The sequence below is a fragment of the Frankliniella occidentalis genome, unplaced genomic scaffold (genome assembly GCF_000697945.3).
Source record: "Frankliniella occidentalis isolate FOCC.00 unplaced genomic scaffold, Focc_3.1 Scaffold75, whole genome shotgun sequence".
NCBI lineage: Eukaryota > Metazoa > Arthropoda > Insecta > Thysanoptera > Thripidae > Frankliniella > Frankliniella occidentalis.
Genome location: NW_026267205.1, coordinates 326,529 through 340,010, shown reverse-complemented (window position 1 = coordinate 340,010; position 13,482 = coordinate 326,529). Strand labels below are relative to the sequence as shown.

The 13,482-nt window shown below is 50.3% G+C and overlaps 2 protein-coding genes across 2 annotated transcripts in view; one reads left to right on the top strand and one right to left on the bottom strand.

Moving 5' to 3' along the window:
- The window catches only part of LOC127749660 (uncharacterized), an 8,893-nt gene extending 8,235 nt beyond the window's left edge, over positions 1-658 (bottom strand). The window contains exon 1 of the mRNA XM_052268728.1: positions 78-658. Coding sequence (XP_052124688.1) covers positions 78-629 — 552 coding nt within the window. The 5' untranslated portion in view covers positions 630-658. The remainder of the gene's footprint in view (positions 1-77) is intronic.
- A 2,021-nt stretch (positions 659-2,679) lies between these two features.
- LOC113210096 (uncharacterized) lies at positions 2,680-6,356 on the top strand. The gene is made up of 2 exons (XM_026427923.2): positions 2,680-4,552; positions 5,991-6,356. The coding sequence occupies exons 1-2, from the start codon at positions 3,866-3,868 to the stop codon at positions 6,297-6,299; spliced, it is 996 nt and encodes a 331-aa protein (XP_026283708.2). The 5' UTR covers positions 2,680-3,865; the 3' UTR covers positions 6,300-6,356.
- The last annotated feature ends 7,126 nt before the right edge of the window (positions 6,357-13,482 follow it).

The following is a 13,482-nucleotide window of genomic DNA, read 5'->3' as shown; positions in this document are numbered from 1 at the left end:
GAGAGAGAGAGAGGGAGGGAGGGAGACAGAGACAGAGACAGAGACAGAGACAGAGACAGAGAGGCAGATGATCTTACCGTGACAGCGGTGCCGGGGTCGCAGCCCGCGTTCCAGACGAGCAGCTGCAGGCGCTCCTTGGCGCGGCCGGCGCGCACCTTGGCCGCGACGTCGCCGATGCGCTGGCCGAGCACGTCCTCGCCGTTGACTTCGAGCACGCAGTCGCCCGGGCGCAGGCCCGACTGCTCCGCCGGGCTGCCCGTCTCCACGGCGGACACCCACGGGTACGGGTCCCACTGGGTGCGGCTGATGTGGAAGCCGCAGCTGGAGGCCGCGCCCTGGCCGGCGCCGACGGCGGCCCCGGCGGCCCCGGCGGCCCCGGCGGCCCCGGCGGCCCCGGCGGCCCCGGGCTTCGCGATGCAGCACAGGCGCAGCGTGGCGCGGCCGCCCTCGGCGGTGAGGTGCTGGCCGCCACCCGGGACCCCGCCCGGGCACCCGCGCGTCTCGTCCTCCTTGCCCATGGCGTGCACGCAGACTGGCTGTGCTGTGCGCCTTGCAGCGGCGGGCTCCCTCGCGGGCCCGGGGCCCGGGGCCCGGGGCTCCCCACCGGCTCCCCTCCAGCAGACCCTCATCGGCGGCCGGGCGCGTGTCGTATGGGTTGCGCACCCGTCAGGCGCGCGCTGCCCGAGGTGGGACCACCTGAGAGCGCACGCGGAGCTTTACTTGATTTGTGTTGTTTTTTTTAGAAAAGAGTGGGAGAGAGTAATAGAGAAATGGCAAAGCGTGTTACGCGAACCGCCCCGCGAACCTACTAGCCTGCCGCGCACCCCGTTGACGGACCCGCGGTCCTCGAACTACTCCGCGCCTCCGCGCAAGCTCACAAAAGCTTTCGACTTGCCGCATTTCAAATCGCATTCGGTCAAGATGTTTTTGTGCTAAACTTTGTTGCCGTGAATATTTCGGACTTGGGAAAATATGCAGAGTTACTTGTGCGGAAGAACCCATCATTTCTCGAAGTGCGTGATGAACAGAGACATTTTACTCTACTATCATTTGACGCGACGGACGCGGGTCTGAAAATTGGTCTACACGCAGGAAAAGTTTCCGTGGATGAGCAATAACTGGCGTTTGTCGGCCCCGAGCGCCCGCCGTGCGCAGAGTAGGCCAGCCGCCGTGGAGACTACGGCCCAGCATAGCGCCAGTAGGGTAGCTGCGGACGAGCGACGAGTTTCACAGAGTAAAATACGAGTATAGAAGAGTTCTCCTCACACGGTTTTAAGAACTCCCTTTATGTGAAAACTAAAAAATTGAACTAATGTGAAATGGGTGTGAAATTCTGCCCCTGGCCTTTGATGCACTGATGCCCCAAGCAAGTCTGTGGCAGGCAGCGCCTCGGCAGCGTGGACCAGCAGCAGCAGCATCCCCTGCCCCCTCCACCCTGCTGCTCAACCCCACTACTGGTGGCCGCCTGCGCCGCCCCCGCACAGCCCCCAGCCGCCCCCCAGCCACCGCGGGCCGCCCCTGCCGCCAGTCGCAGCGGAGACCCCACCCAGGCAGGCCCCAGCCGCCCCCCAGCCACCGCGGGCCGCCCCTGCCGCCAGTCGCAGCGGAGACCCCACCCAGGCAGGACGCGCAGCTCGGACTGCCGCGCCGCCGCCGCTGCGCGCGCAGGACTTTACGCCGAAAACGCGAACGCGACACCCCCGCGATCACACCGTGACCATGTTCCGCCCCCAGCAGGGCATCGGCGGCCGCTTCTGCCGCGAGGAGGCCCGCTGCCTGTACGCGCTCGACCTGGAGGAGCCCGAGGAGGCCAGCGTGGACCTGCCGCGCGTCGGCCCGCTGCTGCTGAGCCCGCGCCGCTGCCGGAGCGCCGATCTCCTGGCCGTGCACTTGTTCTCCGTCATGTCGACGCCCGTGCTGGGCGGCCGTCGGCCCGCCGCGCGCGTCGTGTCCAGAAGCCCCATGGATTACGACCCGGTCTGGCGCAAGCAGCCCTTGCAGCCGCGCCCCGCCATCGTGGGTGACGAGCTCCACCGCGAGCTGCCACAGCAGGTGATCCGCGGGCAGGTCGTCAAGGCCCAGGACGACGTGGAGATCAAGGGAGAGGCCCCAGGACGACGAGGAGGAGGCGCTATGGATAACGGACGCGCCCGGCGCCAGTGCCTCTTGAAGCCGCGCCCGGCCATCGTTGGAGAGTTTGAGCACGAGCTGCCACCACAAGTCATCCGCGGCCAAGTCATCAAGACCCAGGACAAGATCAAGGAAGAAGCCCCGCAAGACCAGGTAGGAGGTGAGGGCGAGCAAGGAGCAGGTGGGAGCGAGGCGGTCACGAGCCCGGCGATGTCTGAGGGCGCGGCCAGCACTGAGGCGGTGTACGGCTCCGTCGACAACACCCCCGCCCGGGAGCTGGAGCAGGTAGACAAGCTCTTCACCAGGAAGCTCCTTGTGCGCCACGACACGCCCACGGTCTTGTTCGGGCTGCCAGGGGTGGGCAACCGGGCCAAGGCGCTGGAGCTGGCCGACTTGCGAGAGGCCGCCGGGGACGACCCCGCGGAGGATGTGGTCGAGTACGTCAAGTTTGGGTTGTGGGTGCCAGAGGACCCCGATGAAGGGCAGGATCTGGAGGCTTCCGTCGAGGAGCCGGCCGAGGTTGTCGTCGAGGGCGACGGGTGCGGAGGGCAATGTGTAGAAAGCAAGCGCAGGCCCCTGCAGAGAACTTGGCGCTCATTCAGCTTGGTGCCCGGATCGCACAGCAGTGATAGTCGTTTGGGTCACCCTCACAGCTTGAATGGGGAAATCGATCCCCTGGCACTGACCCTGCCGCCGCAGGGGACCAATCTTGTCAAGTTTAAGAATCTGGGGCTTCAAGATCTGTCCGAGATCAGTTCAGAGCTGGTGGACTTGCCCGTGCAGAGGGATGTGCCGAAAGATGCTGCAGGAGGCGGCAAGGGCGGCCTGGACATGGGAGGCCCCCCGACCGTGGTGCGCCCGGCGACCTTGAACTTGACCTATGGGGGTGACCCAGATCGTAGGGAGAGGCGGCTGCCCCCCGCCGCGCCGAGGGGAGAGGACGACATCTTGCCGTACGTCGAGGCTCCGCCGCGCCCGCTAAAGAGGGTGATGCAGTTGTGGGGGCGGGACAAGCAGCAGCCAGGGTCGCGCGCCTACCGCCCGGGACAGTGGGGCAGGCACGACCGCATCCTGGAGCAGGGCCTGAGGGGCAAGGGCCCCGGCGTGCCGCCGTTGGGTGACGGCTTGCACGTCGTCCAGGTGCATTGCGAGGACCGCGAGGGGAAGGCCGCCCAGGAGGCCGCCCAGGAGGCCGCCCAGGAGGCCGCCCAGGAGGCCGCCCAGGAGGCCGCCCAGGAGGCCGCCCAGGAGGCCGCTGAGGAGGCCACACTGTTCAAAAAATTGTTGTAAATTTACAACACATTTAATGTAAAGTTTGATAGCAACACATGTTGTTAAAAAAACGAAACATGTTGTAATTCAACGACATTCACAAAATTTTCTGAAACAAATTTTTATCTCAAAACAGTGAATATTTACTTCCGCCTGCACCAAAAATTTGTAGTAACACAAACTTGTTCGTTCTGTAACGATATATCTTGCTATTAAACTTTACAACGGTTTTGTTGTAGTATTACAACATGGAGAAAAGTAGGAATCATTATGGACCACTACGGGGAAAAAAAGGAATTTTTTAACAAACTAGTCATCACAAATAGTGAGATTATTTGACAACTTTTTTTAACAGTGCGGCGAGGAGGCCGGCGAAGAGGCCAGCGAGGAGGGCCAGTTGGCCGACAAAAGAGGGGACCACAAGGCCGGCGAGAATGCCTGTGGCTGGGCTGGCGAGGAGGCCATGCAGACTGCAGAGTTGGTGAAGAGCATGCCGCCTCCCCACTGGACTGGCGAGATCTCCACGATCGCGGCCGAGGCTGGGGCAGTCTACATCGACTACGAGGAGCAGAGGACAGGCAAGGAGGCCGTGCAGACTGCAGAGGGGGCGAAGTGCCGGCCGCCTCCGCACTGGACCAGGAGTCTCTCCCTGATGGCCGCCGAGGCCGGGGCTGTCTTTATCGACTACGAGCAGCAGAAAACGCTGGAGAACGTCCCGGCGCCCCCGGAGGCGTTTGCCGACCGAGTCCCGGGGGAGCCAGGCGCGCCGGCCTCGACCCTGCCCGAGACCAAGGACGTCCCCGAGGGGGCGGTGGGGCCCACGGCCGCGCCCGCAAACCTGGAGACACACTTCTCCTACGTGCCCTTCGCGGAGGCGCTGGAGGCCGACACACCCAAGACGCAGGAGGGGTGGCTGCGGCGCTTGCCGCTAGTGCGCCGGTGGCGCGAGGCTAGAGAGAAAAAGTACAAGAGGAAGCAGGGCAGGGAGAGGACGGCGAGCGATAGCTGCAGCGACGCCGGCAACGACGCCACGCCAATCGAAGAGGCTATGCGCCTCCACAGCATCGCCGGCGTGCTAGGCGTTGACCTCGGGGACCAGGATCAACACTACATGCGCGCTAGCGGCGACCAGCAGCTCGCCGAGGACCAGGTAAGGAGCATGCACTGCGCCCCGGCACACTGGTGAACCAAACAAGTTGTGTGCAACTTCAACTTGTAGTTGAATGCCAGCGAGTTCAAGTCGGAAGCTGTGCACTTGTAAGTGTTCACCTCCTCAACTGAGCACTTTTATTAATTGGACGCTCCACTGCAAAAAGTGCTAAAAAGAGAAGTTGCACTCTCGCAACTGAACAACTCCAGAGTTGGTTGAACACCTGCAAGTGTATACTACTGGCTATACGTACGCAGGCCCACGTCTCGCGTAACAGGCTTCGCGATAACTCACAAAACACTGTTGCGCTGCAACGCACATGGCGCACATACAGGGTGGTCCACAGACCCCTTCCTTTATTTTGCTTATACTGTACCGCATGCATGCGTGCGGGCGGGCTTGCCTACTGTCGCTCACTATGGGCGCCTTATGACCCCGTGCGAGTATGCAACCCATCCGCACGCCTGCATGCGGTACAGTATAAGCAAAATAAAGGAAGGGGTCTGTGAACCACCCTGTATAGCTGTCCTGATGCGCTTCCAACCGAGACGAGTTAAAGAGAATAGGTGACTGCGGAAATGCCGGCTTGCGGGGGGTATTAATCTCCGGAACGTTTTGTAACCCCCCTACTGGTATGCCGGGAGTAAAAATCCCTGGAAATTTTTTATATACCGGAGGTTAGTACTTCCACGAAATATTTAATCCCCCTACACGTGAAGTGAGGGTTGGGGGGGGGGGGGTATTAATCCCCGAAAAGTCCTACACCCCCTGTACTAGTATACTGGAGAGTATTGATTACCGGCATGCAAATATCCCCCCCCCCCCCGGTGCAGGGGTCCCCTGTGCCCTGTTAAATTTAAATTGCTGCAAAATTAATTTAACAGTGTGAGACATGGCGCACAATGGGGCACATTTAAAACATTCGGTCGAAGGTAACCAAGCAGTAGTATTTAGTGTGTAGGGCCGTCAAAACTTTTCAGGTGATGCAGAGCCCAAAGTTGCACGGCGGACACTGTAGATAGGTACTCGAAAACCCCCAGTGTGTGAATATCGCACAACTGTGGCTGAGAGAACTTCCATTCGCGCACTTAGACCAGTTAGAATATAAATTCTCCTGTAAAATTCGTACACTGTGCCCTTAATTGTACGAATGGAAATTCACACACAAAGTGTAACGCCAGTCACACATTTGGATTTCCAGTGTACACACGACACTCGAGCACACTCCCGGGTAGTCGCGGTTACACCCGAAACCCGAAGTGGGAAAGTGTCTTTTACACCAGAAACTTCGAAAAATTGACGCTTTTGAGAGGACATCAATCTCAATCTCAATTGGTGTCTGGCTTAGTATAGCGAGTTGCCTATTCAATTCATGGGCAAAATGGTGCTTCTATACGCTTGGTAGTTGAACAGCCCCGCCTTTTGCCCTGTCCCGCAGGTACAGGGATCAGCTGCAGGCCCGGCCGGAGGTTGGCTTCCACCCAGCGCAGACGCTGGCGCTCAGGTCCAGATCGAAGAGGCTCCGTGCGCCCAGCCTGTTGTCGAGGAGCCGTCCCGCGCTCCAATGCATGTCTCCTTTACCAGCCCTTCAGTGATGGTCGGCCCCAAGGCCGTCGCCCGACATGGACCCCTAGATCCAGAACGACCCGTTCAACTTCGCTCTGCCCTGCGGTCTCCCCGCACCCCCGAAGGACTTCCTCCTGTACCTGGTACGTCCTCGTCAAGGCGCCCATTGAAGGTAACTTAACTTTAAACTGCGTTACTTACAATTTTGCGACTTGCGTTACGTTACGTACTGTAACTAATGTGTGTTTTGGTTTGTTGCGTTACAACTGTAACAAAACTATGTTACATGAAACTGAAACGGTAACGCAGTTGTTTGTTACTGTTACTTTCGCATTATCTCCGCTGCCATGAGGAAGATCACAAAAAATTTTATGGCATTGATTTCGAAAGAGATAGACTTGCCATGTGCACTAATTGTGCTGCAATAATTCGATATACGGTTTCGTTAATACTTAAATAACAACGTGGAACATTTAAGTGAGTAGAATAAGTACGTTGCAGTAACGGATAAGGTACACCAAGAAAAGCGCGTGCTTGAAGGTCTTCAGTACATTTTTCGCGCTCAATTCAAGCCCAATTTAACCCTGAGCCAAGAACATGCGTATCAATCAAGAGCAAAAGGGGGATGATTTGGGAAGAAATTGGGGTTGATTTGAGCCCAAATACTCGACTACAATTAGGGTTGCAACCCTCTCATGAGATTGTCAAGTACTACATTGCAATCGATTCAAGTATATTGCACATGATACGAGAACACGCTTTTCGGGGTGTATGGGTGAAAAACTTCCTCTATATTACTGTAACGCGTAACGCAAAACTTAAGTTACCCGTCCCTGTTGAGGTCCTTATCGAGGTCCTCATCCTGGACTTGAGGATTGAAACTGACATTACACACTGAACCATGCATTGCGCCATGTACTATTTGCACAACTAAGGCAGACATAGTTGTGCACAAAATGTCCGGCATAACTTTCTAAAATTTGTTCGTGACTACATACACTTTTTGTGAAATTTTTTTAAAAGTTATGCACAAAGTACTTTGCATACATAACTATGGCTGCTTAAGATTCTGCAAAGTGCATCACATTTCACATTATGTACAAGTGTGTACTTAGACAGGCGTGCCTGTTGCAGGCATGCAGCAGCCACCCCTGACCATGGCTGTTGCACGTTTGGATCCCTTGGCCGATCCAAACTTGTCAGTAGAACAACTCCCGACGACCCACCTCACTCGCCAGCGGCGGGCATTCTTCTGCTGTCTCCAAGGTTCCGACGAAACGGAAGTGTAAACCAGCAACGGACATGTGTGAATTGTGATCAATGTTCCCATGTATTTCTGTGCGCTTCTATGTTACTATTGTATGGTATTTTGAAGTATATTTGTGTATTTTTTGTACATAACACCCCTCATTAAAGTGTGCCGCGGAGTGGTGCTCTGTCCTGTGCATTGTATCCTTGTTCAATGTGGTATAAACTTAGAGAACTGTTAACCGTTGTGTAAATAATGCGAATATTCTTGGTCTCGTAAGATTGTATTTGATTGAAAAGCTTGACACTCTAGTCAACCGGGGAGGAGGTGATTTTGTGTATTTCTGGGTGTCAGAAAGCGTGCATTTCTTGTATTTTTTGACCAGTATTTTCGTGAACTGCTATGTGTTATAGAGTATTTGGTTGTAATTGTTTATGTGTATTTCCTCGTATTTTTGTGTACACATTCTCTTTTAAGTTTCCCCCTCCCCTCACAACTGTTTTCTTTGACAAGCGCGAATTTCCTCGCTTGTTGTAAGAATGTTTTCACGTAATCACGTATATTGTCTATTTATTGTAATTGTAACATGTTTGCACGATTGTCAGCCATGGCGATCTGTTGATAATCAATGAAATACCCTGTCTGTAACTGCAAAGTGTTGTATTCTTAGATACTCAAAATATTAATTGACTATTTTCATTCTGATTGTAAGTTTATCGCCATCTTTTGTCGTCTCATTCTCAACTAATGAGCATATGAAACTGCCTTTCATAAGTCTTTGACACAAGTGTACTTTTTTGTACATTTGAAACAGTTATTTTTTGCACAATAATTAACTATTGTGACATTATTTGTGAATTGTATTTAATGTTATATGGGTAAAAGAATGTGTTGTAAAACTTAAGAATTTAATTCATATGAACTTGAATTTTGATTTTAGGATTGTTTACATGAATATCTTTTCAAGGCTATAGCAAACAAATTGCTTACCGTAAATGTCCGCACGCTGTTGCAAATTTGTGTTGTTTTCTTTTCTTTCTTTTTTTTCTTATTTTTCTTTCGAATAGTGGGCATATGCAAACGACCTACTGTTCGTATGTTCCTAAATGGAAATGTAGAGATTTGAAATAGACACGGCAACGCCTGCTGTGCCGACAAATCCAACCAACTCCGATCAACCCGCACTACTAGGGACCGGAATGGTGTAGGGCATGAGGGGACTCGGACCAATAGTCGTCCGTTTTCCTCCCATCCCTCGCCGCCTAGGCGCGCAATCATTATATGAGGCGAATGGAAAATTCATAGGCAAAGGCCCGGCCAAAGTTGCGCGGGAGCAGAGCAAGCGTTTAGGAGTTTTAAAACAATTGTTTGCAGGCTCGGTACCGCGGACGTAAGGGAGAGTAGTGGGGTATATAGTCTCACTTTTTGGAAAGTCTTCTCTCGCAGTCCTAGTTTAGGCAGCATTACGGATTTTAGGGTTGGTGTGCCCGCGCAAAAAATATTCGTGTCTTTTCTCAAATCACCTCGAGAAGAAACCTCGGCAATTGACAGTATGTGCCCCGGGCGAGGGGGCCACCCCACCACTCTCTCTTTGGATGTACACATGATTGCAAAGATTGCGTGATTTCACATGACTTCACGGATTTCGCATATTATTTTAGAAGATTTCACGCTAAAACCTGCCGGCAGATTATGTCTGATTTGAAGGATTACAGATGATTTCAGCGGATTTTACCGGATTTCGGCGGATTTCACAAGATTCCGGCGGATTTTACGTGATTCCGGAGGTTTTTACATGACCTTCTAAGGATTTCAGACTAAAATTTGCTGGCAGATTACGCATGATTTTATGATTGCAGGTGGATTTTTAAATGATTTCGGGAGGATTTCAGGGAGGGCGTACACATGATTTCAGGAGAAGTGCTTTCTCGAAATGGTCTTAATGGCATCTCGGAAAGGAAGTGCCAATGGAAGCATTTCACCCCCAAAAATCAAAATTACACGAAAACATTTTCTGCTACAACAGATCATAAAAAGAGTGACAGTGCCTGCCCCAATTTGGGGGAATTACTGTCAATAAATCTTTGGATGTACGCTGCTCCTATACCACTGAAAGTTTCGCCACTCGCATTTCGCAACCAAATAAAGACGTAAAGAGGTTGCGATTTCACAAATTAGATGACTGAAAAAGTGAATGGGCTGCTATTGCCAGCTCATTGACAGTATGTGCCCCCAACAGCTGGTAGCTGGTGCCCCACTCTCCCTTACCTCGTTACAACATTGTCTCATTTTCCGAGAAAAGAATGCCTCAAACAGAGGTGCCAATGTGCAGTGGAGTAGGCTCGTAACATTTGAAATAATTCTTTGTACATTGTGTGTCTCGTTCGCCCAATGTGTGGCGCTTTAGTATGGTGTTTATCACCCAGTGAGAAACAGTTACATCGAAATGATGTCAGACTGATATCGTTGTCGGTAAATTGTCGATTATCGTGTCGAATCGATCCTGAGATGGTCTTAAAATCGAGACATTTCCGATAACTGACATCTATTCGATGTCGATTCGATGTCACATCGATTTTGATTTCTCACTGGGCATATGTTAAAACTTTTGTGTACCGCTAAGAAGTATATTTGTTGTTTCCAAACCATTCGATGTTGCTGCACGCATGCTTGCCTTCCTCTCCGTCAGTCTGGAACACTTTATGTGAATATATATGTACCACGTGAGATTGTATTGTAATTCTTTATTGCGATGCGATTGTCCAAAAAAAAATGAGTCGATATTGTTTTTCGGCCTAGTTTCATAATATATGTCTTTGCGACGAAATACCTTCAAACAAAAAAGTGACTTTTTTTGGACTTACGTTCCTTTGTCAATTTACCAGTGAATTCATACGTCAGTGTGAAACAGTTTATGTACATAAATTGGCCGTGAGTCGAAGATGGTATTGTGATCGTATTGTGATTGTAATTTATTTGTGGAATGGGGGTGTGTGGGTGTGTGTCCTGTCGTTGTGTTTGGTGCATGGGATATAAAAACAGTAGTATTCCTGTGTTGTGCCTTTGTGTATTTTTCAAACATAAAAGTAATATATTTCCCGCTTTTATATTTTAAAAAACGTCATTTCTATTTTTTATGACTTTTCCTCGTTTTTCTTTTTGTTTTTGAGCCCTCTGTCAAATCTCTTTTATCTTTCATAACGAGTTTTATCTTTTAAGTAATATGACGGCACAATTAGAAAAACAAAACTAGATAGATAGGTAGACAGATAGATAGATATACTATTACTGACGTGTTTTGCAGTAGCTACTGGCTTCAACGATTGTTGGTAATATCTACTATCGTTTGACATTGAATGTGATGTTTTTGAGCTGTGTTGTTCGATAGTTCCAGAAATGTATTCATTTTGAATGTTATGCGACTGAATGTGATCTGTAGTTCTGGGCAATTCCAAAGCGTCACAGCGATAGTACACAAAGAACGTGTTTCTTCCAAGTTTTTTAAGGGTAGGTGGACTAATTGAGCCAAATCGCTTACATGATTTTTTAAGAACTTTTTAAGGCATATTCAATGAAATTCCCGCGGTTGCCGAGCGATGAACCGTTTAGATGTTTCCCCTTGCAAAAGATCGTCACTGGCAGACATAAAACGGAAGTGGTTTTTGAAACATTGTCAATATGGTGTTAGAATTGTTAACGTTTTTGGAATTGCCCTTCTATACACTTAAATATTAAGTATTTACTATGAACCAACCAGTAGAGTTCACCCTTGAGCTTATGGTCTATGGTAGATGATGATTTGTGTCCCTCTTCTTGAATGTGATCCTAGTGCATAAAATGTAATCGTTTGTTGTTTCGAAACCCTGCTGCTGTTAATTTCCAAACTGTAGTGCGACTGTATCTCTACAAAAATTCTCTGTGATTTCACGCAGATATAGTCGTAAATTGAATTCACAACGTCCCTCGGGATTTCTCAACGGGCTTTGTAAAGTTGCTAAATAAAAATCACGCAGATTGCGCAAAATTCGTCGTTTATGAAGATTGATAATGGCTGTTTGAACTTACGAACTAAGTTCGTAAACCCATAAAGCTTCCTCTGGCGATCTTTAAAACTTAAAATTAAAACCATTCGTAGGCAAAAAAACTAAGTCCTCTGCGTGAATTCATAAAAGTGGCAGAGTGAATCTTCGGTAAATACCACCAAATTTTTAATAGTGTGTTGTTGTGTTTGTTGTTGTTGTGTTTGTTGTTGTTGTGACCAGTTAGTTGGAGCACTTAAAGTTATGTTCCCAAGCTAGATTTGACTTCTTTTCCCATAAAAATTGACCACGAGTATTAATCCGCTGTAACCATGAAAAAAGGGTATTTGTACCATATCACCATGATTGAAAAATAACGCACATCATCTGTATCAAATCATCTTTTTACTATTTCCTAGTAGATTTCCATTTGATCATAAACATATTTTTGCGTTGCAAACTTTCTTGTCTTTAAGACAGGCGCACGGGGCTGCCGGGGGGGCATTCGCCCTTCTTGTGGACTGGCAACACTAGAAAAGAAGAGAGCGTTCTGTCAAACCGACGCGGGATACGGGGGCCGATGGATTTCCCAGAAGTGTACTGTAAAAATTTTGTTTTGCAAAATCTTGCAGAATTTTATAGCCATAAGTATGCACAAATTTTTATGCATAATTGTGTACAAAATGTGCATAATTATGCACACATAGTTATGCATGAAATTGTGCCTAATATTATGGCTGTACAACATTCTGCAAGTTTCATGCACAACAAGCGACGGTTCCTACGAGAAGAATACGATCTCGCCGCGCCGAACCAGACAAGTACGATCTCGCCGCGACAAACCAGACAAGTACGATCTCGCCGCGACGCTCCAGAAGCGTACGAACTCATTTCGCCGCGGTGCGTGCACTCGGAGCTTTGCCTCTTACTCGTCGCAGGCATGTCGCAGCAGTTTGGGCGATATTCCATTTTAATGGCAAAACAATAGGGATTAAAATGAGATGCCGCCCAAGCTGCTGCGATATACCTGCGACGAGTAAGAGGCGTCTAAAGCTCCGAGTGCACGCACCGCGGCGAAATGAGTTCGTACGCTTCTGGAGCGTCGCGGCGAGATCGTACTTTTCTGGTTTGTCGCGGCGAGATCGTACTTGTCTGGTTCGGGGCAGCGAAATCGTATTCTTCTCGTAGGACCCGTCGAAAGAGCATAAAGATTTAGTGTGCGTGTGTGTACGGAAAAAAAAGAGTTGGTCATCGCAACCGATAATCTGTTGCCACAACTGACAAATCAGTCACCAAAGTGATGACTGACAAAAAGGGGTTGTCCCAAATGGGTATTTCGGTTCCCACAACCGACGTTTCGTTTAACAGACCATTTTTGTGAGCTGTGCCAACAGATTTCTCAGTCATCACCGAGTTAACAGACTTATTTTTTTCCGTCTAAGAGAGAGATTGTTTTTGCAAACACATGGGGTCGCAAATGTCGCCCCAAACACTGGTAAGTGCGAGTGACAAACCCAAGTGTGTGAATGTCGCACACTTGTAGGTGTGTGAAGAACATTCGTACACAGGCTCATGTGCGTGAATTTCAAACCAAAATCATTCACACATTCACTCCCTTAAGTGTACTCCTTATGTGGGTATTTTCACACACCTACAAGTGTGCGACATTCATACACACTTGCGTTTTCAGGTTAGTAAAAACAAACATAACATGTAACTGTGTTCTCACACTTCAAAGAGCTTTTCTCTCTTTCAGGTGGACCCTTACCAGTCGCCTTCTCGCAGTTGTAGGTCCGTAGCACGCACTCGGAGCCGAAGGTGGTCAGCTTGGGGTCCTTCTCGGTGCCGCCCGTGCGGACGCAGACGGGCTCGTACTGGACGCTGTCGCACTTGGGACACTTGCTGGGCGCGGGGGTGAACTTGTTGGCCTGGGTGACGTCGGCCGTGAGGCACAGGGCCACTGGGAAAATGAGTACATACATTAGCGTCGGCAGCAGCCCGAGTTTTACAGAAAAGTGGCCATCGATCAGTGTCCGGCCAAATATGACACACTGCAAAAATTTCTTGTCACGATGACCACAATACCACGGCTATTT

Coding starts and splice junctions, on each gene's coding strand:
- LOC113210096 (XM_026427923.2), top strand. CDS start 3,866: ATGCAGACTGCAGAGTTGGTGAAGAGCATGCCGCCTCCCCACTGGACT. Junction 4,553..5,990: donor AGCAGCTCGCCGAGGACCAG/GTAAGGAGCATG, acceptor CCTGTCCCGCAG/GTACAGGGATCAGCTGCAGG.